Source organism: Desmodus rotundus, chromosome 12, assembly GCF_022682495.2.
Source record: "Desmodus rotundus isolate HL8 chromosome 12, HLdesRot8A.1, whole genome shotgun sequence".
Taxonomy (NCBI): Eukaryota; Metazoa; Chordata; class Mammalia; order Chiroptera; family Phyllostomidae; genus Desmodus; species Desmodus rotundus.
Window position 1 is genome coordinate 65,051,072 of NC_071398.1, and position 25,467 is coordinate 65,076,538.

The window sequence follows — 25,467 nt, forward strand, 5'->3', positions numbered from 1 at the left end:
GACGTCAGAAACCCATCTCTGCTCAGGAGGTATTTTATGTAAATATTTGTCACCCTGCCAAAAAAAAAGCGCAAAGCAAGCAGAGCAGAAACAGGAGTCTCTAACGAGGGCACTACACATCCCACCTTTGACCTGGGCGCCAGGCGGTGGGTCAGCCCATTGAAATTGGGCTGCGTGTTGTGGGGCAACCCCACTGCTCGCTGGGGTGGCCTGTCATTGTCCCCTGGACAAATGGGATCCTGGGAGTGTGACGGGACCCGACTCAACCCCATGTAGGCAGATGAGCGAATGCATGGACCAGCACTCTCTGAACCTGACTTCCAAGTTTAGTTTATTCCAACCTGCCTCTCAGAGCGCTCTGAGCACTCACATAAATCCCATTGGGTGGGTCAGAGCGGTTCTGTTTAAAGAATGAAGTTGGGGAACGGGGAGAAACGGGTGGACAGTGCGTACAATTTGCGAGGCGCACGTGTTTTAATATCGTACATTCTGCCAGGGTGCCACAGATGCCCTCTGGCCCAGCACTGGGCGTGCGCATCCGATTCCCTGGCCTAGAGGACCCTTGTGCTGTGCTTTGTTTGTATTTGCCGTGAAGACTACAGCGGAAATCTCCATTTTCACGTGGGGCGAAGGGGAGTAATTCTATGTGAAAGTGATCTGGTGTATGAAGCTCCAAAGAACAGTAGATTGAGAATAAGAAGCTGTGAGATATTTTTCTATGCCGTGATTCTTTTTGCCCACTCCACCAAGCCCTGGCCGCCGCCCGTGTGGTCAGGGGTCAGGTCTCACCGACGGCCGCCTCCCTCCCGGGGCCGGCACAGAGCTGGGGCACCACAGGTGCGGAAGGAAGGACTCGAGTTGGGAGACGTGGACATTAAGAGCACCTTCAAAAGCACAACCTGACCACACGGTGCAGGAGCTGCTACTTTGAGATCCTACCTATTGTAACGTAAATACTTACAAAGTGTGTTCAGGTACTTTGGGCTTCGTAAAACTCTACATCTGTGGGTTCAATCGACAGGCAAACCCTCTGCCTTGAAGGGAGCCCCTACTCTTGGTTTACTCTTGGTTTTAAGATTTTTTTATTTTTTGAAGCATATCAACTTTTGGTTCTGGCTTTTAGGGGATTAAAAGAACAGGTGAACCCACCAACCAGCAAACAAACTAGACTTAGAGTCAGGGAGAACATCCCTGCTTCTTTTATTTTATGTCTTACACAACCAAAGGAGCTGTTCTCAGATGCAGTTCTCTCCCCTGGGCTCAGAACTTTAAAATACACGATAATAGAGACACTGTCATTTCACGTACTGCTGTTCCCCGTGAAGATGCTGTGCCTTCTCAGAGCTGGTCTGTGGGTCTGTCATCAAAGAAAGCCTGAACTGGGGAGTGAAATTATACCCCTGTGTTCAACACCTGTTCCTGCCCTTATTTCCCACAGTAGTGCCTTTTTCGATGGCCGTTTGGTGCCCTAAATATACTGTTAAATATTATGCAAGCATTTTACATTTTGTTGGGGGCCCATGAAGAGGATTGAGATGATTTTAGTCGCTACAGTCCCTCACCCCAGTGACCAGTTCTGCCGTCAAGGAAACGCACAAGCCGAGTCCCCCCCTCGGGACCGCAGGCCCTTTTCTCTCACCGCCAGCTGGTAACTCAGTTCCTCTAGCATCCTGAACTGGCAGGGTTTATCCATGCCCTGGTTGCTACCGTCACGGCTCAGTTTAAATAGGGCTCCGTGCTCCCATGGGGTCCCTCCCCTGGGATTTCTATTTTGTACGCAGAGTAGACACAGACTGAACCCCATGACACGTCAGGAACAGCTTTGTGTAAGAACAGGGTCTCTACTGCAGGTAGAAGGGGGTTTCAAAAGTATTTTAGGAAACTACGTGAGTCTGAATTTGTTCACTTTACCATAGGTAGGACCTCAAATTATAGTTCCACTGCTGTGTTGTCAGGTTTGGCTTTTAAAGGTTCCCTTACCCTCCACGCCTCCCAGCTTGTGTCCTTCGTTCAGGCAGGTGCTAGCGGGACAGGGAACACAGGTGCTCGGTGATGTCCCGGCTGCTCCTTGCCCTTCGTATACAAGGGGCCGCTCTCCCCAGTGAGAAGCAATGGGAAGTAGCTGCTGCCCCGGCTCAGGACAGATCGCGTGATACCGAGCCAGCGTTTGAATCTTCGGCACATTCTTACGTACTTTTTCTGTTGCCCTTTGCCTCTTTCGCCCGTGGCAGGTTCGTGTGCAGCTTGGTGTATTACGGCCTGACCCTGAGCGCAGGGGGCCTCGGTGGGAACATGTATGCCAACCTGGCCCTGTCGGGCCTCATAGAGATCCCGTCCTACCCTCTCTGCATCTACTTGATTAACCAGAAATGGTGAGTGTGGATGGACATCGAAGGGCACCACACACGCACACTCTCATACGTGTAAATACCTAAGGATTTGTCCGTGTATGGGATCTGCTAACTCCTCCACGGTGATCAGAGTTCTTTTCGGACCAAACACAGTGAATTCATTTTTAGTACAGTATTTCTAGGGTTTCGTGTGTATGAGTTTTTATGTAGGTTTGCGATCCAGTATTAAAAGGCAGTGTTACCTGAAGGTTTGTGACTCATCTGCGCATAACTTGTTAGTCTTAGCAGGTGGGTTTCGTGGCTCTACCCAGGCAGAAGTAGAACCCCATCGACCCAATCACTGTCACTGAGAAGTCCAGGACAAGGAACTGGAGGAACTAGAAGGATGTTTCTTACCTGTTAAGACCCACATGTCTTTGTTCAGGGGCAGAACATACCCTGTTTTGCTGCTCATTGTGAATGGACAGTTTTGAAATACTTTTTAAAAGTTCTTTTATAGAACACCCTTTCCTCCATTTTCTCAGAGCCCCACTGTTACTGAGCCCCCAACCAGGGCAACCAAGAATCCCATCTGTGTGAGCCAGGAACCAGCTGGACTGTGCCATTTCTCATTCTCCAGAAATCATCATTTTAACCGAAAGCAGCATTCCTTGAGCATTGCATGCGAGGCTGTGGTCATGGGTATTGAGCTTAGCACATTTTGAAGGGTGGGTTTGGATTCTGCTCAGCTGCAGGCTTTTCTCCGGGAGGTGGCACTCTGCTGCCCTCTCTGTTAGTGATGAGCCTGTTTCTTGTCATGGTCTAAGAGCCGGGTGAGGCAGCGTATTCAGAAATCTGGCCCCAACATCCCCAGCAGGCCACACACCCCTCCTTTGTGCTAGTACAGCTTCCCATGCACACCTCTGGCCACCACTTAAAGTGTTACAAGGACTGTCTGTCCATGAGGGTGTCCTATGTGACTTTGCAGCCCTGGTGCCTGCCTCGAGTGCGGCCTGTCACTTGAAAGGCACTTGTAACTGACTGTGAAACTAGGCAAAATGACGTGGAGACTCAAGGCCCTTCCCATCTCCCAGCTGCTACCGCCAGAGTCAGGATTAAAATCTGAAACAGATGGAAGGGATGCTGCCTTTGGGGTCAGGCAGACCTGAGTTCAAATCCCTCTCAGCCACGTGTTTGGCCTTATGACTTGGACAAGTTACCTCCCCAGACCTCCAATGCACTCATCCTTAAATGAGGGATGATAAAACGCCCCTTGCAAAATTGTCGTAAAAATTATAAGCAACACTGAAGCTCCTTAGAGAGGACCTAGCGAGGTGCAGGGCCCTGGAAAAGGGGGGCTCATGAATGTTTATATCTTTCTTCCAAGTCTGGAGTGCTGATTTGAAAATTGCTTCTCCCAATAAAATGTGCAATATATTTCACTTAATTCTGCCTTATTAACAAGAAGATTTGTGTTTGTATTCTTTAAGAGAGAGAAAGGGCAATGTTTAAAATTCTAACTGCTTAAAATTCAAGTAACCCGAAATCGAAATGAGCCACAAGACTTCATCTTCCATGTTTTAATTCCATTCTGTGGGAGATGGCAAATATAACGGTACAAGCCTTCTGGTGTAGTATTAGGATTGAGGAAGACAATAGGTAGAAAGCATTTAAGACAGTGCCTGGACCACAGTAAATACAGAGATAGATAGAATGATTTTTTCCCCTACACATGTTATTTAAGCCTGCCACCCTCCAGTTTTCCTGTGTTTTATGATGGTTGTTTATTTTATGTCCTGGGCAGTCACATTTGCCACCCGCTCCTTAAGGAAAGATGAACATGTATAATGAGACTGAGGCCATTTCAACAGGAAGGCTTGTGGAAGAAGCAGATGAATCTGTAAGATTCTCCAGCGAACTGTGTCCTTTCTTCCTATCACTTAGGTTCGGTCGGAAGCGGACATTAGCAGCATTTCTGTGCCTGGGAGGACTGGCTTGTCTCCTTGTCATGTTCCTTCCAGAGAAGAAAGGTATGCCTTTCAAATTCCCGCCCACGGCTCCGAACGGCACTTGCACGACAATGAATCTCAATACAGGAGAGGAATCACCATATGCCAGGCTTCGTGTCTGTGATTGCGTGTTATTTAGCAATTGTGTGGGGTATAATGAGCCAGATTCTTCCCGTTGCCGAAACCATTCTCTGGGTGAATAATGTGCTTAGAGGCGCGCTATTAATTCTTTCAGGCGATTAAGCTACCATCTGGGGTGTCTGGGCTGCAGGACTGGTGTAGTTAGAGCTGTTTGTTTGGTGAGGAGGACCGTTTGGTTCTACAGAGACAGGGGCACCGTCCAGGGCTACAGACCGTGCCGTCATCCCAGCCAGCTGCGAGCTGGGACCTCACAGTCACTGGCCACCAAGGGTGGCCCTGGCCCCTCTCAGTGTCCCCATCAGTACTCCCAACAGTAACAACGGCAATGAAAAGAATATTCACTGTGGGTATCTGTTGGCATTTCCTCAGTCTCAGATAAGGTATGAGGAAAACACTTTCAGAAAACTTTGATATTTCTATGTAGTTGTAGCTTTGCCATGCAAACACAGCTTCAGAAAGGTCCCTCTTATTTCACCTTGCCTGAGCCCGTGTAGGAAGTCTGGAGAGCGTGCTAGTTCTCCTGTTTCTCGGACTGGCACACCCAAGGCATGCCAGCTACCGATGCTTCGGGAACCGTGGCTTTGGCAGTGACTTTCAACAACGGGGGGGGCGGGGGGGGGGGGAGTCAAACAGACTCTGCTGCTGGGGCATAGGGCTCAACAAAAGCCCTGTTTGGGGAGCTTTTCAGTTTTGATAGTGCTCCACCAGGGAGTTTGCACGTCATGTGGGAATTTCTGTGAAACGGTTGAACACCAAGTTTGGCCAAGTCCTGGGAACGCGGCGGAAGAGCTCACTTCCTGTCAGGGCACACTGGTGATGGTGCTCCTTTGCTCGTTGCTTCTCCGTGAGGTTCAGCTGTGCCAGGGTCTCACTGAAGACCCCAGAGCCGCGGGCTCTGGCTCTGTTACCCTCCAGTACACCTGCTGTGCGGTCCATTGCTGCCTAAAGTTCCAAGCCTGAATCCAGGGTGCAGTTTGCTGACAAGTGAGGATTTTACTCAGTAGCACAGACTTATAGTGATTTTCAGGAAATCATGGAAACCAGAGAATTCAGTAAGTTCACCTGTTACTTTTTCTACAAGCAGATCATTGCCTCTGCTCGAGCCCGAACAGGAGAGACTCCTCAGTGGCCGCCCGCCGTGGGCTTGTGGAGCCGAGTGCCCAGTTCTCTCGGTCAGGGACAGCACAGTAATGGGCTTCAGATCATCGTAGCTTTAGGTTCAGCAGATTTCACTTTTTAGAGACAACATGGGAATTCAAGTGGCTTATGTGTTTTCACCTGTCATAGTCCAGTGTTCACCTTGTCATCTAACAGGGAAGATCTTTTCCATGTTACTAGGAGCGTACCTGGTCACACCCCTGCAAGCCTGGCCAGTCTGTGCCTTTCCTCCCTCCCACACATCTGCAGCCTCGGGTAACCCCCAGCCTAGGACTCTGCACGGGGCTCTTTCTACAAAATCCCAAAGCAAAGCAGATCTGGACCATCCTCACTCTGCTCACTTGCAGTCTGTTTTCCGAGAGCCGCTTACAGTCTGGGCGATCGTGCCCCTTGGTGGACACGCGGCCTCACAGCCTGGAAGAAACTTCGCAGAGCATCTTACACACCCTACAACGTGCCCCCGGAGCACGATGCCTCTACTGTGCTCAGAGAAGTGGACGTTTAATCTGTTTTTGAAGATTTCCAGGGAAAGAAATTCCATAATATCCCTTAGCAAATTGTTTCTACTTTTGATAAACATTAGAATGTTAGAATGATCCTCTTCCACTACAACTGAGCTCATTTCCTTTCATTTTACTTATCAGCACAGGCAGAGAACAGATGGTCATCCCCCCTTTTTTTCTTGCATATTCCATTCTATACTTGCAGGAGTCATCTAGCAATTTCTGAATCTTCCCTTCTTTGACCTCAAAAATATTTGTTACTTAAACATTCTTTAAGTCTTTCATATTTATTCATTCAAATATTTGGATGGCTTTCTTTGAGATTTCATTTGTAAAGGTCCTGACCTACATGTTATGAACATTCTGATTAATACACATTAAGAAAGAAACCTACTAGTTTGAAAAATCCCATTAGCATCTCCTGTGAGCTTGGGGAACACTCGTTTTCTCACGGCTTTTTATGCTCATTTTTTCTTCACCCCCCCACCCCACCCCCAATAGGCATTCATTCTCTCCTTTCTGCTAACTCAGGGGCTCCTCTTCCTACCAGCGTTTTTTAAAGCATCTTATATGACTGGCTGTCTGTGTCTGAGGCACAGACAGAGAGAACGCTAAAACTTGAGACAGCCAGACAGCCAGAAGATAAATTGTTTGATCTTTCCAGCCTGTACTTTATAATTTTTAGACTGAGTTGCCTGCCCAGTTCAAATATGCACCTTGAAGATAGTTCCCAGGTAGCCACTAATTTTCCCCCAGGTTGATCTTTGGGCATTTTACCTGATCTCTATCGTAGCTTGAAGGATCCTAACTAAGCTTACAATACTGGCTATCAGTTACCAAGCCTCTTAATAAAGACAAAGGACTAACTATGTGCTGGGTCCTCTCTGCATGCAGAAGGTATTGCATATGCCCATTTTATAAGGAAACTAAAGCTCAGATAGGTCAAGCAACTTCTCCAAGGTCACACAGCAAGTAAGTAGCACACCTAGGATTCAGATTTCAGTATTCATTGAAAATGGTGAAGCTGTTGCTTTAGAGGTTTAACCCAGCCTGCTTAGGGCCAGTGCTTAATTCTTCAGTGGGCAGTCCCGATGGGAGTTGGCCAGGCATGGAGGCGAGGAGGTTTCCGTCACTTTTAGTCCTGCAAGAGAATCTGCATACTAGGAAGTCACAGCACGTGGTAAACTAGATAAACACGGTTCATAGTTGAAGGGACTCAGCTCGAGTGGAACCTCTATGGTTCGTCTCCCTTCTCAGCCTCGGTCTGCCCGTTCTTTATTCATTTGACTTCTGTAGAGCCTGCTGTATACAGGATCCTATTTATAAACAAGACCTGCTCCCTAAAGCTTCTACAAGCTTACAATCTACTGAGGGAAATGAGTGACTTAAGAAAAAAAAAAAAAAAAGACAGGCCATACCATGTGAGAATTGACAACAAAATAAGCGATGGGAACTTGAACTTCAGACGATGATAATAATAGTTGCAACCAGCTGTCCTCCTGCTCTAAAAAAGCTGTAGAACCAGAAAATGTGAGAAACGCTGATTTTTCTGACACTGAACTACAGGCTGCACAGGACAGACAGAGTCCCCGAGAGAAGGAAAACAGACAACGCACACCCTCGAGTGCCCCAGCTCAGGGTCTCCAATCCAGGGGGGGGGGGGGGGGGGCGGGGCACCCACCAGTGCTGCTGCTCCTCTTGAATTGAAGAGACACATGTGGAAGCTTGGGAAGGCTGAGGCGGCTAGAATTAGCTGAGTGGAATACTGGCTGGAGAGCTATAAGGTACACGGAGGAAGAATTCCAGAGACTGCAGAGGGGCCTTGAGTCCTTGGCTGCTTACTGGTCCGTGCATGCATGTGAGGAGACTCCAGAGGCAGGGAGAGGACCACCACAAAGGAGCAGGGGACAATTCCTGCAGCCTAGGGCCATGCCTGGTGTGTGTTCTCTTCAGGTAGACATGGAGCACTGGGTGGGGACCTCCTGGTTAAAGGACCCTCCCACGAAAGGCAGTTTGTTCTCTGTTTGCCCTGCAGTACTTAAAAAAAAAAATAGAAGGACCAAGTGATTCCAAGTAACTTAACTGCATCCCAGGAAAACAGCAACAATATTTAAAGGAATATCATTATTAATAACCCAGTCGCTAACAATGTCACATTCACAACATATGGCATGCAGTCAATATTAACAGGCATACAAATAAGCAAGAAAATACCTCCTACAACCAGGAGGAATATCAATTAAAACGAAACCCAGAAAGACACAGATGATAGAATGAGGAGATGATGGCATTAGAACAACTGTTACCAGTATACTCCCTGTGTTCAAGAAGGTTGAGGAAAGTACGGTCATAATGAGCAGAGAAATGGAAAGTACAGAAAAGACACACACGTGACATCTGGAAATGAAATATGCGTTATGTGAAAAAGCTACAGAAGAGAAGATCTGTGAGAAAAAACATAAAACTCCAGAATGAAACGAGAAAAGTCATAGGACAATACCAAGCCTGCCACCTATGTCATTGGGGCCCAAGAAGGAGGAAAGAACAGATATTTGCAGAGATCATGGTTAAATATGTCCCAAATTTTAAAAAATATTTTGCTTATTTATTTGTAGAGAGAGGGGAAGGAAGGGAGAGAAATATCAATGTGAGAGAGAAACATCGATCATGTATATGCCCCAACCAGGGACTGAACCTGCAACCCAGGCATGTGCTCTGACTGGGAATCGAACCAGCAACCTTTCACTTTGCAGACAATGACCAACCAACTGAGCCTTACCAGTCAGGGTATACTTTCCAAAATGGAGGGAGACTATAAACGCATAATGAGAAAGCGGTTCATCAAGAATGTAGGATGTAATGATCTTACAGGTGTATGTATCTGATAACGGACTCAGAGTACATCAAGCAAAAATGGATAAAAGTGAAAGGAGAAAGAGGCAAATCCAAAATTGTCGTTGGGTATTTCAGTATCCCTCTCTCAATGACTGACAGAAAAAGTAGACAGAAAATAACTAGGGGTGTGGAAACTTACATAGCCAACAGGACCTACTGACACTTGTCAAATACTCTGCCCTGAAACAGAACATGCATTCCTTTGAAGTGTACACAGAGCATGTACCAAGTTATAAAACAAGTTTCCATAAATTTAAAAGAATTAAAACCTTACAAAAGTGAGTCCTTTGACCAGAATGGAATTAAACTGGAAACCAATAACAGAAATATTATCTAGGAAATCCTCAAATATATGGATTTCAAAAAACATTCTTCTATAAATACGTGGGTCAAAGAAGAAATCACAAAGAAAACTAGAAAATATTTTAATGAAGCAATAATTAAAGTATAATACCAACATTTGAGGGATACAGTAAGGCAGACAAATTTACATAATTTAAAGCATATCAGAAATAAAGGAGGTTTTTCAAATCAGTGATGTAAGCTTCTCCTTAAGAAAATAGAAGGCAAATTAAAAAAAAAAAAAGAATGACAAATTCAAGCAAGCAGAGGGAGGAAATAAGTAGAAGAGCAAAATCGATGAAATATAAATGGGAAAATAATAGAGACAAATCAATGAAACCAACAGCTGGATGTTTGAGATCAATAAAATCAATAAACTTGTAGCCAAACTAATGAAAGGAAGAGAAGGCACGGAGCACCAGTGACAGTCATGGAAGACGAGCGAAAGGACGGACATCACTGAGGAACCTGTAGGGACCTGCGGGAGCATTATAAACTTCATGCAAACAAATTCAACTTAGGCAAAATGGGTACACTCCCTGAAAGATCCGAACAACCACAGTATACTTAAAGACATAGATAAACTGGGTAGCCCTGTACCTATTAAAGAAATTGAATTTAGAGTTACAAAACATTCTAATTCCAGGTCCAGATGGCTTCGCTGGTAAATTCTATGAAACACATAAGAATATCAGTTCTTCACACTCTTCTTCCAGAACATGCAAAAGGAGGGGATACTTTCCCAACCTAGTCTGTGGGACCAGCACTTATCCTGATACTAAAACCAAGGACATTACAAGAAAACTGCAGACCAATAACCTCATTAATACAGATACAAAAATCCTTAACTAAATATTAGCAAATTGAGTCCAGCAATGCATAGAAGGGGTAATAATCATGACTAAGCAGGGTTTATCTCACAGATGCAAGGTTGATTTAACATTCAAAAGCTACTCAGTGTTATGCACCATATTAAAAAAACCAGAAAGGGCCTGGCTGGTGTAGCTCAGTGAGCCTGCTAACCAAAGGACTGCCAGTTTGATTCCCAATCAGGGAATGTGCCTGGGTTGCAGGCCAGGTCACCAGGAGGGGGCGCATGAGAGGCAACCACGCATTGATGTTTCTCCGTCGCCTTCCCTTTCCCTCTCTCTAAAAGTAAATAAATGAAAATCTTAAAAAAAAACCAAAAAGGGAAAAAATCATATGATCTTTTCATTATATGTAGAAAAAGCACTTGTCATAACTCCACACACACTCATTATGAAAACTGTCAGCAACTGGAAGTTTCCTTAACCTGATAAAGGGCATCGAGGCAAAACCTATAGTCAACACCAAATTTAACAGTGAAAAAGTAGGTACTTTGCTCCCTAAGATCAGGAAAAAAGCTAGGATGTCAGTATGCCACTGCTATGGTGCATTGTACTGAAAATATGGTGCATTTACTAGCAAATACAATAAAGTGATAAAAAGAAATTAAAGGGATTCAAATTGGAAAGAAAAAAGTAAAACTCTGAATTCATGAGACCACATGACTGTCTCCATTGAAAAATCCTAAGGATTATACAAAAAAGCTACTAGAATTAATGAAGGGGTACAGCAAAGTCATGTGACGCAGAATGTTATTTCTGTACAAGGTCTGTCCAGAAGGCATCCAGCCATGTGATATGAAAAACAGAGATATTTATTGAAGAAGATAAAAGATACAAGAAACATTGTATGTAAGACAGTGGTGCCTCAGTCCCCTTCAGAGTAGGCACCTTGGGACCTCCCACAGTTCTCCCAATCACCGTCAGCTGCCCCATTGTATTTTCTTGAATCTCATCAATGGTCTGAAATTTCTTCCCGTTCAAAGGTGATTTTAGTTTTGGGAAAAGCTAAAAGTCACAGGGTGCCAAAGCTGGGCTGTAGGGGGACTGAGTCACCTGGGTGATTCAATGTTTTGCCAAAAAACTCTGCACAAGATGTGACGCATGAGCAGGTGCATTGTGACGAAGCTGCCAATCACCAGTTGCCCATAGCTGCGGCCTTCTGAATCATCCAAATGGTTTCTGCAGAGGCATGTTCTAGCTTAATGCAAACTCTGATGTAGATTCGTTGCTCTACTTGCTCAGTCATTTTGAATGCGATGGCCACACAGTACACTCACTCAATCGTGTCTATCACTCCCACTGACTAGTACAGTGAACTCATCATTGTTCACACATGTGCATTCCAGTCCACTCTCCTTGGCCACCAGGTTACATTGATGTCATGAAACCATTCTCCTTATATTAACAGTGGCTGGACGTTTTCCGGACAGACCTTGTATACTTCTGATGGAAATGCAAAATGGCGCTGAAACTCTGGAAAATGTGAGCAGCTTATTTTCAAGGGAAACACACACTTGCTATATGACTCAACTTTACCCAAGAAACCAGGAAATAGATCCACACAGACTTTGATGTAAATGTTCACAGTAGCTCTATGAACAATAGCCCGAAACTGAAAGGAACCCAAATGCCCTTCCACTAAGGAATGACAAACAAATTGTGGTATATCCATACAATGAAATGTTACTCAACCAAAAAGGAAAAAAAAAGGAATGAACGACAACAGGGGTAAATTTCAGGAGCATTATGCTCACTAAAAGAAGCCAGACACAAAAGTCGACACACAGTTACTTCATTCATGTGAAATTCTCAAAATGGCACAACTCTAGTGACAAGAACCGTGTGCAAAAATGGTGTTTTTCTTTAAAAGAAAAAAAAAGGCAAAAGGAAGGAAAATGAATTGAGGTTCTATGCCCAACCTATATACCAAAGTAGAGGGCCTTCAGCTGCCTTAGAGATTTTATACATAAGCATAAACAATAATAAATTTGCTATAATCACCCAGTGAATGAAGTGGATGAGTAAGTTGAATTTTTACTATTTGGGGTTAGTTAAATATGACTATGATATACTGAGACATTTTGTCCTGGCGACTCCAGATGGCTCTGAGAAGACTTTCAGATAATTGGTTCCGAAAATGTAGCTGCATCATTGGAATAAAATTTAACCTCTTGAGTTCAGTATTTTGAAGGAGCCAAGTATTTGGAGAATTCCCCCCTTTCCCCTCGAAGATAATGGAGTTAAATTTCCCCTTTCAAATCACTCTTGTTTTAAACAGTCTCTTTGAACATTCATTGGCAATAGCCAATAGTATCTATTTCATTTTTAGATGAAGAACCAAGGTCAGGAATCCAGGGATCCAGCCCAGTGGCTGCAAAGCTTTCCTAAACATGAACTCAGGAGGCCCACAGCCCAGCAGCGCCACAGGCAGGAGCCCCGAAAAGAATCAGAAATAATGTTCTAACCATCAGAGCTGTCTGAAATGCGCATGGACGGCCTTGGGGAAAAGTGAATCCCCGCAGGTTGAAGTGGCAACGGCAGACTCCGTTGGCAGGAACAGAGAGGGAAAGTTTCAGGCATCGGATGAGGTGTTAAGCGGATGCTGTGGGCACATGGCTGAGCCAGGCTCCCCAGATGGGCCACACAGTCCTGAGCCTCCCTCGGGGGACTTCTTCCAGCCTTGGATCGAGTGGTGGCTTAGATTACAGGCTTTCTGCGATGTGCCATTTGAATTCAATTTTCAGTATGGCAGCCCCTAACCTGTTGTTGAACATGTAGCACGTCTCCATACGGCTCTGAAAAATGCCATCCTGTAGGGGTGGAAAAGAGACCCAGGGTTCATTCGCAGTCAAACCAATGTGCACGTTTCTGTTTGCTTCAGTGCCACCCGATCGACACCTTTCCCCAACTCACTCAGTTTTCTGGCAAGTAACTGATGGATTTAATTTGCCCTCATTATTGGTTTAATTGAAATGGTTATATATCAAGAGTCCAGATACACATCGCAGGGTAAATGCCAAAAGGCAGGAATCTTTTTCCAGAGGCACCTCATGGCTTAAAATAGTATATTCAGTACTTAAAATTGCAAATATCTTCTTCCAAATAGCCTGGCAGAAGAGGAGAAGGCCCCAGATGGTCGAGTTTGGCAGTGCCTGGGCCACTGAATGCAGGACGCCATCTTTAAAGTAAATGAAGATTTATTTCATTGTCAAGCAGAGAAGGTGAAACATATTGTAGAATGGAGTGTATTACATGCCTTCCTCCTCAGACACTGAGGGAGCCTGAACACGGGTTCTTTTCACTGAATCAACCCCTGTCCTAGTCCTTCCAGGTATTTGTTCAGCGGTATTTAGTGAGCATCACTGTGCACTTCACTAGGGGAGGAGCCGTGAGGGCCACGATGCAAACACAGTACCTGCCTCAGCCTGAGCTAACCGAAAATGCATTGTGGGCAGACCGGATGGAAGAGCAAGCAGCAACTAGAGGGCGTCTGGAGCAGGCTAGGTGAACGGATTGGTAAACGGGGCAGTGAAGGTCAAAGGAAGGACAGGATATTGCATATGTGAGTCATCGAAGGAAAGAGTGGTTTGTATATATGAGCCATGTGTGCAGTCCCAAGGAAGGGGACAGGCGTGTCCCATTGGGCAGAAATGTCAAGGACAGTGAGAGGCAATTAATTTGGTGATTAAGACATCGCTGTTGACCTTTAAGAGTAGGCATTCGGGAGAGGTTGGCATTGGGAGCCAGATGGTGCTGAGTGACAGGGCAGCCACATTTGGGGAAATGGAAGGTTGATCACTCCTTGAGATGTTTGATAGTGAAGGGGGGAAAGTACAACGGAGTCGATGAATTTTTTTTTTTCTCCTGGGAAGGAAATTGCTATGTTGAAGGTAGAAGCTAGTGGGTGATTGAAGGGAAGAGGTTAAATTATGTTTGAAAGGGAACAATTAAATTGTAAGATCCTGGATGGGATAGTGTTAATAAAGAAAAGAACCACAGGATAATTGATTGTATTTTTGATAGAGAAGTGAACTGGCATAAAGTGTATTTTTCCGTGTTATGTAAAAATGTTGCATTCAGGAACTCAAATATCATTGATTAGTTGGGGAGGAGGAAGGATTGAAAGTGGTTTTATATTTAAGCCTCATTCTTTCACAAACATTAATGTTTCATAACTTCTGATAGTAATTTAATGGGATTAATACTTATTTCTGCAGTGGAACACCAAGGACTGCGAACAGAGATAGGAGTTTTTCTGCCCTCACTGCTGCCTCCTCTGGCAGACAGAACTCCTCTCAGGGACCAGGGCTGGTCATGCTGAGCACCATTTTACATCCTTCGCTGCTGAACCAGGCTGGGGAAAACGGAGACACTACCACCCGTGGTTGAGGACAGTTGACAATTACCCCGAAGTTACTTTACTACATACAGAAGTTTTCAGGGAGCTCTGTCATTCAGGAGTGAGTCCAAGTTTGGTCACACAAAATGACCGCCACCATGTACGATTTCATGGGAATAGCCCAATCACTGAGGCAGTATTTGCACCTGAGTTGTGTGTGACCCCTGAACCTTCTGACTGTGCCTTCGGTTATATTCCGTCTTTGCCGTGTGAGATCCACATTAATGTCTCACTCCTTCAGAACTGTGAGGTTGGCCATAAAGCTCGTTTGCTTTTTTCTGTAAGATGGCTCTAGTAGCGCTTAGTTGTCTTTAACTTCATTCAAAACAATTTTGTTAGATTGTATTGTGACGGCTGTCATATCAGCCTGCATTAAAAAAAAAACTTAACCAAAATTGGTAAATTTTTGTGTAGCCATTTTAATATTGAAAATGGAAGAAAATACACAACATTTTTGGCATATTATGTTTTATTACTTCAAGAAAGGTTAAAATGCAGCTGAAACGCATAAAAAGATTTGTGCAGTGTATGAAAAGGTGCCGTGATTGATCGAACACATCAAAAGTACTTTGCAAAGTTCGTGCTGGAGGTTTTTCACTGGACAATGCTCCACAGTCGAGTAGACCAGTTGAAGCTGATAGCAATCAAATCGAGACATTAACTGAGAACAATCAACATTGTACATGTGGGAGATAGCCAACATACTCAAAATATCCAAATCAATGAAGTTATTGGTGAAAATGAATAATATGTCTTTTATTTTATGGAAAAAAACTAAGCGGAATTTTTGGCCAGCCCAGTAACCGAGCCATTAAAAACAGCTTGGTTGCACCGCGGACCTCACAGGTGTTTCCCTTGTGCTCCTCAGGCACAGGTGTCTTTGCCGTGGTGAACAGCCATTCCTTGTCTCTGCTGGGGAAGCTGACCATCAGCGCCGCCTTTAACGTCGCCTACATCTACACGTCTGAGCTCTACCCTACGGTCATCAGGTAAGCCTTCCGCACACACCCCTCCTCCCGCGTTTTGGTGGACACGCTGGCACTGCCAGAGGTAGGGTTCTCACGTCCCCCAGAGTGGAGTTAGTGGGGGCCAGCAGCAATTCAGCCAGCAGTGATTAGCTCAGAAACTGTGCGTGTAGACTGTTTGCTCACTTGGCTAAGGAATGGTAGCTTTATCCTGAGCTGGGTTCCCGCATGTAAATTGAGAGGGGAGTGCTCTGCTCTAGTATTATCACCGAAATAGTGCTCGGTTGTTGTCTTGTTGTGGACTTCATTTATTATAAAGTCACCCATCCTGTGTCAGGCACTAGACAGACAAGGGGACAAAGTCCCTGTCCTCCCAGAGCCTACATTTTAGTGCAAAATATACATATTTTTAAAATTAAATGTATTGGGGTAATGTTGGTTAATAACATTATAAAACATACACATTTTAAAGAAGATAATTCCATAGAGTAATAAATAAATATTAGATTTGCATATTAGTCATTAAGGTGGTTTTAATGAGTAGGACATGGTTATATTAAAAAGAACATATTCCAGCCCTGGCTGTGTGGCTTAGTGGATTGAGTGCTGGCCTATGAACCAAAGGGTCACCGGTTCAATTCCCAGTATAGGATACATGCCTGGGTTGCATGTCAGGTCCCCTGTAGAGGGCATGCAAGAGGCAACCACACATTGATGTTTCTCTCCCTTTCTTTCTCCTTCCCTTCCCCCCTCTCTAAAAATAAATAAATAAAATCTGGAAAAAAGCATATTCCAGCCCTGGCAGGTAGCTCAGTTGGTTAGAGCTTCGTCCCACTACGCCAAGGTTGTGGGCTCCATCCCGGGTCAGGGCACGTACAGAAGTCCATCGAGACTGCATATAAGTGGAACAACAAATTGACTTCCCTCCCTGTCTCTCAAATCAATAAAAAAAATAGGAAGACCACATTCCACCCTAAGTTTCCCATCATAAACCGGCCTGAAAACAAGGAGCGAACGCCAACCTGAGGGGCAGGAGACGGCTCTGTCCCCACAGAGCTGCCCTGTGAGCTGGGCTGGGGCTCCTTCAGTTGACACTTCCCCAGTTTTCAACAGCTGTTCCAGATGAATCCCCGCTTCCTTATCCATGGAGGAAGCCTAGCGTTCTTTTCTGCCTTTTGTCCTTTAAGAGATCAGATAGTCTTCAGCGGGCTCATCATTTCTAACTCTTCCTGGAACCTTACTTTCCTGCCTGCTGGCTGTAAACCAGGATGACCACTTCTTCCAAACGGGGACTCATTTGAGAGGAATGTGTTACTGACAATCAGTGTGGGGGAACGGGGTGACGTGTGGTCACCCTACCTGTGCCCATTGTCGAAATCCTCACTTCCTCCCACCTCTTTCACGCCCACACTCCACAAGAAGGTGATGTTCTTGGTTTCCTGTGAAAACATGCTCAGCCCACCCCCATTTACATGCCCGACGCTTTAGCAGTTGATTAGAGTTCAGATGAATGCACAGACTTCTTAGACCGGAAAGCCCTGGCTCCTGTGGCTGTAATAACTGGTAGGAGACACGAGGCCCCCAAACCCATAAAAGCACGTTGGACAGGGAATCACAAGCTCACTTCTGCACCGGCCTCTGTAACTAAACTGCCTGGTAGGGCAGGTAGAAGCCTCATGTGGCAGTTGAAATTTAAATTAATTAAAACAAAATAAGTCCAAAACTCAGTTCCTCACCCTTAGCCTCCTTTCGCGCACTGCGTAGCTGCATGTGTCTAGTGGCTCCCACGTGGGGCAGCATGGTCACAGCACCTCCGCAGCATCACAGGAGGTTCGGGAGGCAGCACTGCTCAGTAGGGTCCTGCGCCTTTCCTCCGGGACGTGTTGTTCTAGGCCCACCGCCCCCCGGGGTCTTTCAGTTGTCCCCCCAGAACTTACTGATTTTGTAAAAGCTTTTCTTATGCCTTTCAGGAATGTTGGGCTCGGAACGTGCTCCATGTTCTCCCGAGTGGGCGGGATTATTGCTCCCTTCATCCCCTCACTGGTTGGTTTGTATTTCCTCCTTTTGTTTTTCCTGATCCTCTGCTTGGGAAATGCTCGGGCCTTTGAGTTAAGGGTCCTTTTAGATGGAGTGTCTGTGGGGGCAGATGGACTCCTACCAAGGATGTTGTTACTGCCCCTCCCCCAGGCTCTGATTTTCTGCTCTCTGTATTCACTGGAGACTCAGCTAAGGCCAGCTTGTCCCTTCTTTTCCCCCATCACAAGTTAATTAGTGAATATTTATTAAGCATCTGCTGTATGCTGGGCTCTGAGCTAAACTCTTTACGTATATAATCCCATACAGTCTTCACAGTAACCATGGAGGCAGGCATGGTCGTCTCCCTGTATTAAAGAGGAGAAGGTAGCAGAGAGAGGTGACACGCCCTCCCCAAAGGCACACACCACCTGGAAAAGAGGATCAGACGAGAAATGTGCCTGGCAGTGTGTTTCTTAACTTTTTGCCATTTGCTAAAGTTTATAGTCAAAGCAAAGGGGTTAGACTTAAATGACAGCCCGAAAGTCCTTCCCTGCAGGAAACGTCAGGTTCTGTGACAGCCGGTGGCGCCCTGTGCATGTCCCTGCTTGGTCCGGGACCACACTCAGGGAGGAGGAAGTCAGTTTTGGTGTGGCACTGGAGTGCCTGTCCTGTGGACGCCTGTCCTGTGGACCCCTGTCCCTGCCCTGGCACCTTTCCTCACCACTTCCTAGCACAGGATATCTCTGAAAGGCCACCATAGCTTTTCCTCCTTTTGAGTTGCAACATGTCCCCTTTTTCTGAGCATCTCTCTCCATGTCTCATGCTTCATTTTCGATTACAAGACCCTTCTTTTGAAGGAGTCATATTAGTCCCATTATGTAAAATGTGTCTGACATTAGGGATTTATCGTTTAAGATACCCACCTTCAGCTGGCTACCGTAAAGCTCAGTAAAGCCCAGCATGGGGTCTCTGTGGATTCCACCCGGGTTGAGAAGAGGCGAGAGTGTTGTGTTCCCTTTGATTCGGCAACGCAGCCATAGTGTGTGTGTGCCTGGAGGTGGCCAGAGGTCAGAGATTCTCTTCTTCCCCCCGCCCATCCGCCTTCCCTCTCCAGCCCTTGTGTCCTCCCCCCCAGCCCCCCAATCTCCTCCTCCATCATCTCTTCACTTTTGCAAAATCAGCAAACCCTTCAACATTACCCGAGGGGCCACCTTCACCAGCAGTGGTCCAGCCCTCAGAGTGTGGCAGCCCAACCCAGGGAGAGAATGCCCAGCCGCTCCTGTGCAGGAATTCGAGAATGTGGGTCAGCTCAGGAAGGCCCCGGGGCAACATCCCGCAGGGACTGTTTCTCCTGTGTTATCTTTGAACCTGCTTTTATTTAAAGAAACTAAATTTTCCTGAAAATATCTTTTGGATCTCTGAGGCGAGTGCTTGAATCGCGGCCCTCAACCACATTCAGTTCAGGTAGTTTCCAACTCTGTGTCCGTGTAGGGTGCTTTCCCCGTCTCTTGTTCGTTTCAGGATGTGTATACCTCTAACCCTTCTGCCTCTCAGGAATGCTGCTAAGCGAATCCCTGAGCCTATATGGGGTCATTTGGCTGATGCCAGGGTTGAGAACATTAAAGTTCGTCATCAGCAAGTGTCTTGTACATAGTTTTCCCACGTGAAGACTATGTGAAGATCACTGTGTTATAAGCTGCCCACCTGGAGCAGAAGCTGAGCACCAGGTTCCCCATGAACTCTGGCCGTGGGGGCCTGGCCTGCTCCTCCCACAATGGACACCCCACGTTTAACACAGTGGGCTACTTGGATCCCCAGTGGCTGTTATTTACTTGCTCCCATCTGTGTGCCGGAGGGACGACTGATCCCCCAGGGTAATTCTCTTTGGGGAAAGAGGCGGTTTCTAGTGTCTTCTAGTGGGAAGGCATGACCTGGGTTGTAAACAGGGAAGGTCCTCAGTACAGACTGCTGATGTCATCTCCAAGGAAATTGATACTGAGTTTTTGTTTGTTTTCATCCCGCTCTCTGCCCCCACAGAAATATGTGCAGTGGTCTTTGCCTTTCATTGTCTTTGGAGCTTCGGGCCTGACCTCGGGCCTCCTGAGTTTATTATTGCCAGAAACCCTTAACGCTCCTTTGCTAGAGACGGTCTCTGACCTTCAGGTGTATTCATACCGGAGGCTGGGGGAGGAAGCTCTGTCTTTACAGACCTTGGATACCCCACAGGTATGGTTGTATTTGTCTTAATCATTCAGAATTACCACTTGGATGATGATTGTTTTGTGGTGGGGTGTGGGGGGAGTGTGTCTGGTTGGATTAAACAGATTTGAGCAGAACTGCTGGAAAACAAAGGTAGGGGTCTGATTTTCAAAGGTTTTATTTCAGCAGCTGATTTGCAGAGGAATAAAGATGGTCGATGATTCATTAGCTTTCTTAGTGGCGAATTCATAGGGGAATAGATGTTGTAGAAATACATTGGTCAGTTAAGTGCTAGACGGTAATTTCCGTTTTCGAACTGTCATGACGTCCTTCCACGCCCTCTCCTCCTTTCGTTTCAGTCCATGGACAAGGAGGGCGCTTTGGGGAGTGAGAGCGAAGAGGAAGAGTTTTATGATGCCCACGAACAGACTCAGATGATCAAGTGAAAAGCCCCAGGTTCTGCCTCCGAGGCAGCAGATCATCGTTTGTGCCTCTGGCCGAGGCAGGCTCTCCCAGGAAACCTGAGAGAGGTGCAGAAAGATGGGCTTGAACATGCGGAGCAGGTACTCAGCCTCCGGACTGATTTTTTCCAGGCGCAGGTTGAGTTGGAGAAGACATTTCGTGAGCCAGGTCGTCCCTGCATTGACGAAATAGATGTCACTTGGTCGGAAATTCAGGTTCACCTCAGAATCATGGCCTCTGGCCCGACTGCTCAAATCCACGTGCCAGAGGGGCAAGCTGATTTGTTTCTAGAAGTTTGATGGGGTTGCTTTTCCTTCATCATGACCTAAAAGCAGATATGTAAAAAAAAAAAAATTTCTCACGATTTTTGGGGGATGAGATAAACACCCTTAAGACTGAATGGTTAGGCCGTTAAGATTCATCTTTAAGCCACATTGGATCTCTACCCTTCTCAGCTGCTCCTCAGCAGGAATCTTTTGAGGCAACGTTGGTGAGAGCAGAGCAGAAGCACTGTGTTTGGGTGGCCCCAGGCCCGCCAGCCTCCCCCTGATGAAATCTGAGTCCCCAGCCCAGTTCTCAGCCTCACAGGTGGCTTGAGCTCCAGGTGTCTTCCGTCCCACAGGTAATCCTCTGGGAAAAGCCCACGGTTCCAAAGCAGCTTTCTCAGTCAGACGTGTGGCCGCTACTCCCTGTTAGCTCCCTTCTACACTCAAATTGTGAAATTTCTTCAGTTCCCACTGTGTCCTCCTCTAGGAAAGTTGCCATCTCAGATTCCGGTACCAGCAGCAGCTTCAGAGTCATGCCCAGTCCATGATGACCTTTTATGAAGGTGGAGGACGGCTTAAAAAATGACGCGTTGAGCACTTGGATGTTGGGGGGGTGGGGGGGAGGGTGCCATTTTTAATAAGGAAGAAAATTACCTTCCACGATTATATAGTCCGTTTGGTTTTCAGTGTTGTGCAACGCAGAACCTGAGCAGCACGTAAGAATTTGAACCCTTCTCGTCTGAGATCCGCCCCTACCTGTTAGTCAAATGGAAGGCACAGTAATTTCATAGGAAATTTTGGGTTTTCATTAAGTACTAACAACTTGCAAGCAAATCAAAATCATACTTAGTTCCCTAAAGTCACGTGCTGATCTGTTTCCCCACGAAACTTGAAGGTTATCTCAAATCGGAGCACTAACCTGGAGTCCGTGGGCTCGGTCGGCATTGCTTTAAGTTACTTTCCCAGCCGGGCAAATGTCTGCATTTTTAGAATTCCCATTTCTACCAGTCAGTCTCTTAGAGGAAAAGGTATTGCATTAGAGTGAAAGGAAGACATTCACCATGACCGACTCCGGAAATCTTGGAGACGTCACTCCAGTACTCCCGTCATCTCGCACTTCGACGCCTTGGTTTACACTTCATCGGTCTGCACCTCTGTGTGTGCTGAAGCACGTTTATGTTCTCTGTGCCCTTGATTACGTACTGCGCTCTGCATAAGTAGGGGCCATCTCCGCTACTTTTTATTTCTCTCTGCTATGCCCAGAACTTGGGGCTAGACAGCATACGGACCAGTAAGTATCTCTGTTTCTAGCCATCAGGGAAATTGTGGAATGCTTCCCAGTATCATTTTTGTAAAGCCCAGGCAGACCTGACCCAGGCCCCCGTGCTGTGGAATCCTGCTTGTCTTTCTTTGGAGATGAAGACTCTGTCCACGACCAGGAGCGGAAGAGAAGGAGAACTTACGAGGACTCTTACAAGCTCTTCTTCAACAGTCGGGGCATTAACAATAAAAGAGTAACTAACATACATGTGATTTGGGGTTGGGTGGAGCTCTCTTTGCACTGTATGAGTAACTCATCCCACTATGGAAAATTTGGAAACTAGAATTTAAACACTTTATCACTCGTAGGCCCAATACCCCGAGGCAACCAGTGTTATGCCTTTGTTCTGTTTGAAGACCAGTTAGAAATCTATCTCTGTGTTGGCACTAGGGTTCCCTCTGCCCCTGGCTAAATAAAGGAACATTCTATTAGTTCTATCCCTGGGTATCCTTTTGTCCAGCTACAGGGTGGGAGAAGGGAGGGAGCGATACACAGTTTGGACACGTATTACTTAATCAGGGTAGGGAAGCCATCAGCTCTTTTGGCAAAGTTTAATAATGATTATTTTTTCATTCCTCTGCCTTTTATAAAAACAGATTTTTTTTCTTTTGGTAGTAACTGTTGAAGCATGGTGGATTGTAGAGAATGTGCGTATGTGTAGCCTTGTGTTAATTGAATTATTGGAAGGCTTTTACTCTATACAGGGCCTACACAGGGTCGGGGGCAATAACGTCACTGTCTTCCACCCCCACATCTCATCCCACGGGAAGGCTTCAGGGGTGGTAACAGAGATGGAGCCGGCATCTCCTGGGTTAACAGTGCCTTCTTTGGAAATGCCTCCTGGAAAACCCACCTGGGGCTCTTCTTGACGAGGTGTTATTCTTTCCGGAAATATGTCCATGGCAGTTTGCTTGGTTTCTTTTTTTTCCATCACAGATTTGCTTGTCGGCCAATAATGCCCATTGAACTCTCCTCTCTGTTGCCAGCTATGACGTCACTTGGCGACGGAAAAGTTTCAGCTCCATTATACTCTTATGGGGCCACCATGGATGACTGAAACATCATTGTGTGGCATGTGATTGTATGTTTAAATATATTTACATATGTGTGTGTGTGTATTTATAAAACTTACATGAAACAATACGTATTTTTGCTAGGCCTACTAACAATTTATATTTTGTTTTATTTCATTTTATAAATGCCATTTGTGAGCCGCTGGTAGGATGCAGCCCATAGTTTGGAACCCACTCTTCCCTGCTCTGTACTGCAAAGGCTTTAAAGCTAAAGTTCGCATTTCCCAGAGTCCTTTTAGCTGGGCTTCCAGGTGCAGCTGCGTTTCCACCAGACAGACGGAATCTGGGAGGTGGGAGTGAGTCGAGGCCGTACACGGGACGTGTGGGTTTCTTCCTGCTGGGGTCCAGGCATTCAGTTCGGCTGAGTCGGTCTTAGCAGAGGTGCTGACAGCAGGGGCAATATTGATTACAATCTTAACCAGAGTTTAGGTAGACAAAGAACAAGATAGAACAAAGCTAGAGCAAGATTTCAACAGAGCCTAACAAAATAATTCCAACATTCATATGGAAAAGTAAACATCGAAAATAGTCAAGACAATGCTGAAAAACAAGAACGAGCAGAAGGGATTTGAATCCCCATGGACTGGAACTTCTGAAGCTATAGTGTTGGTGCAGCCATAAGGAAGTAACCAACAGAACATAATAGAGACTCCAGAACGAAACCAAGTACATAAAACACTTTTTTAAAGATGGTATAACAAATCAGTGGGAAAAGAGCTAACTATTCAATTATTGATGTGGGAACAATTGGGTTTCCATCTCAAAGAAAATAAATTAGGTTCTTTCTTCTCACTGTAACAAAAATAAATTCCAAATGAGTTAAAGGCCTAAGGGGGAAAAAATGCAAAACTTTAAAACTATTTTAAAGTGATAGAAGAGAATATATTTATGACCCTGGGGGATAGATGGATTTCTCAGACAAGAAGTAAAAATCACAAATCATTTTAAAAAAGAAAATACTGATAGGATGACTATCTAAATTTAAAACTTCCTTCTGTGGTACTAACCACACCAGAAAGTTAAAAGAAAAGCAATAGGAATCAGTATTTGCAACTTCTGTAAGAGACAAGGATTACTATCCAGAACATATCAAGAATTAGTGAAAATAAGAAAGAAAAGTAATAGGAAAATTTACAATAAACGTTAGGCAATTCACAGATGAAAACCTCAGCCTCACTGGAGGATCAGAGAAATGCAAATTGAAACATAAAGATACTTAAAATCCACAAGATTGGGGGGTAGAGTCATAAAATCAAAATTTGAGGACCTAAAGAATTCACTTACATCCTGATAGAAGCATAAACGGATTCATCATCAAACTCTCAGTAGCGGTCAGGTTGAAAATGTGCCTATTCCGACGTAGAGAAATTCTGCTTCTGTGTCTGTCATGGGCCAGTTTTCAGATGTTTTGACTGTAACCCATTGTGAGAAAAAGTGTTTTACACTATGACACGCACAGTACACAAACCTATGTACATGTCTATATATATATTTGGTATATACAGGGTCCAGCAGAAGCAAGGCCTGCTTGAGTGTGGTTGGCAGGGCAATAATATGAGTAATAATTTATCGTTTTAATTTGAACATTTCACCTAAAATGTCATGTGGTGTGCTTGAGTTGATACTGTTATGCTACAGAATCACATGCTTAGGGTTTTGTAATAAAAATGGGGCGTTATATGTAGGAGACCCTGTATATAGCTAAAACGATATTTCCTAAAACAATACTTGCCCTTAATACATACATTGCATCATCTTTTCTATTGTACTTTACAATGGAAATAATGCTGGTGAAAACACAAAGTGATTTCACAGTTCATGAGCAGATGAGAATATGCAGCTGGAAGAAGTAAAACATGACACCTTTAGTGTTTTCCTTGTTACTTGCCTAGTGCACACGTGCCAGGAGATGTGTACAAAGATGTCCCTTGTAGTTGCAGTAAAACAGTGAAATTAAATACCTTCCGGAAGGAAACGTAGAGATACAATTTTATGTTCATAGAATGGAATGAGGAGTTCTGTGTACGGAGGTGGATGAATCTCAACAACGTTGAACCAGTTTTGCTAGGTCAAAGTCATTTCAAGGTTAAATGATTCAGTGAGTTACTGGAGTACTAGCTAATTAAAGAAATTCAAATGTGTTTTATGACATACGTTACCATCAAGACTTGATATTTTCTTGCAAAAATATAGAAGTCTCACTATTATTCCCACCTGAAAGAAAGAAGAGTTATTCCTCTTCCCTGCAGGTCTACATTTCTTTTGAGAAAGAGTTTTGCACCTGTGGAAACATTTAGAAAACTTCTCAGCTGAGACCTCAGGCCTCTGTAGGATAAAGCTTAGGAGAGATTACCTATTTACTGAAAAATATCAATGGCAGGCAAAGCCAAATAAGTATTACAATAACTTCAGTCTAGACCCTATGGAACAATTGATTTCAAATAGAATAGATTCTGGTGGAATTGCTTTGCCTCAAAATATAACTTTAAGAAATGATTGTGTAAGATGAGCAAATAAAA

At 45.1% G+C, this 25,467-nt stretch overlaps 1 protein-coding gene across 3 annotated transcripts in view; it reads left to right on the top strand.

The window, feature by feature from the left end:
- The window catches only part of SLC22A15 (solute carrier family 22 member 15), a 68,401-nt gene extending 46,089 nt beyond the window's left edge, over positions 1-22,312 (top strand). For 2 of the 3 annotated variants that reach the window (XM_053914452.2, XM_053914451.2), the window contains 6 exons: positions 2,232-2,372; positions 4,275-4,360; positions 15,515-15,635; positions 17,582-17,654; positions 19,665-19,853; positions 20,186-22,312. In XM_053914452.2, coding sequence (XP_053770427.1) covers positions 2,232-2,372; positions 4,275-4,360; positions 15,515-15,635; positions 17,582-17,654; positions 19,665-19,853; positions 20,186-20,272 — 697 coding nt within the window. In that variant the 3' untranslated portion in view covers positions 20,273-22,312. Of the gene's footprint in view, positions 1-2,231; positions 2,373-4,274; positions 4,361-15,514; positions 15,636-17,581; positions 17,659-19,664; positions 19,854-20,185 lie in introns of all 3 variants that reach the window. The other variant, XR_008425633.2, reaches the window with a different exon arrangement.
- The last annotated feature ends 3,155 nt before the right edge of the window (positions 22,313-25,467 follow it).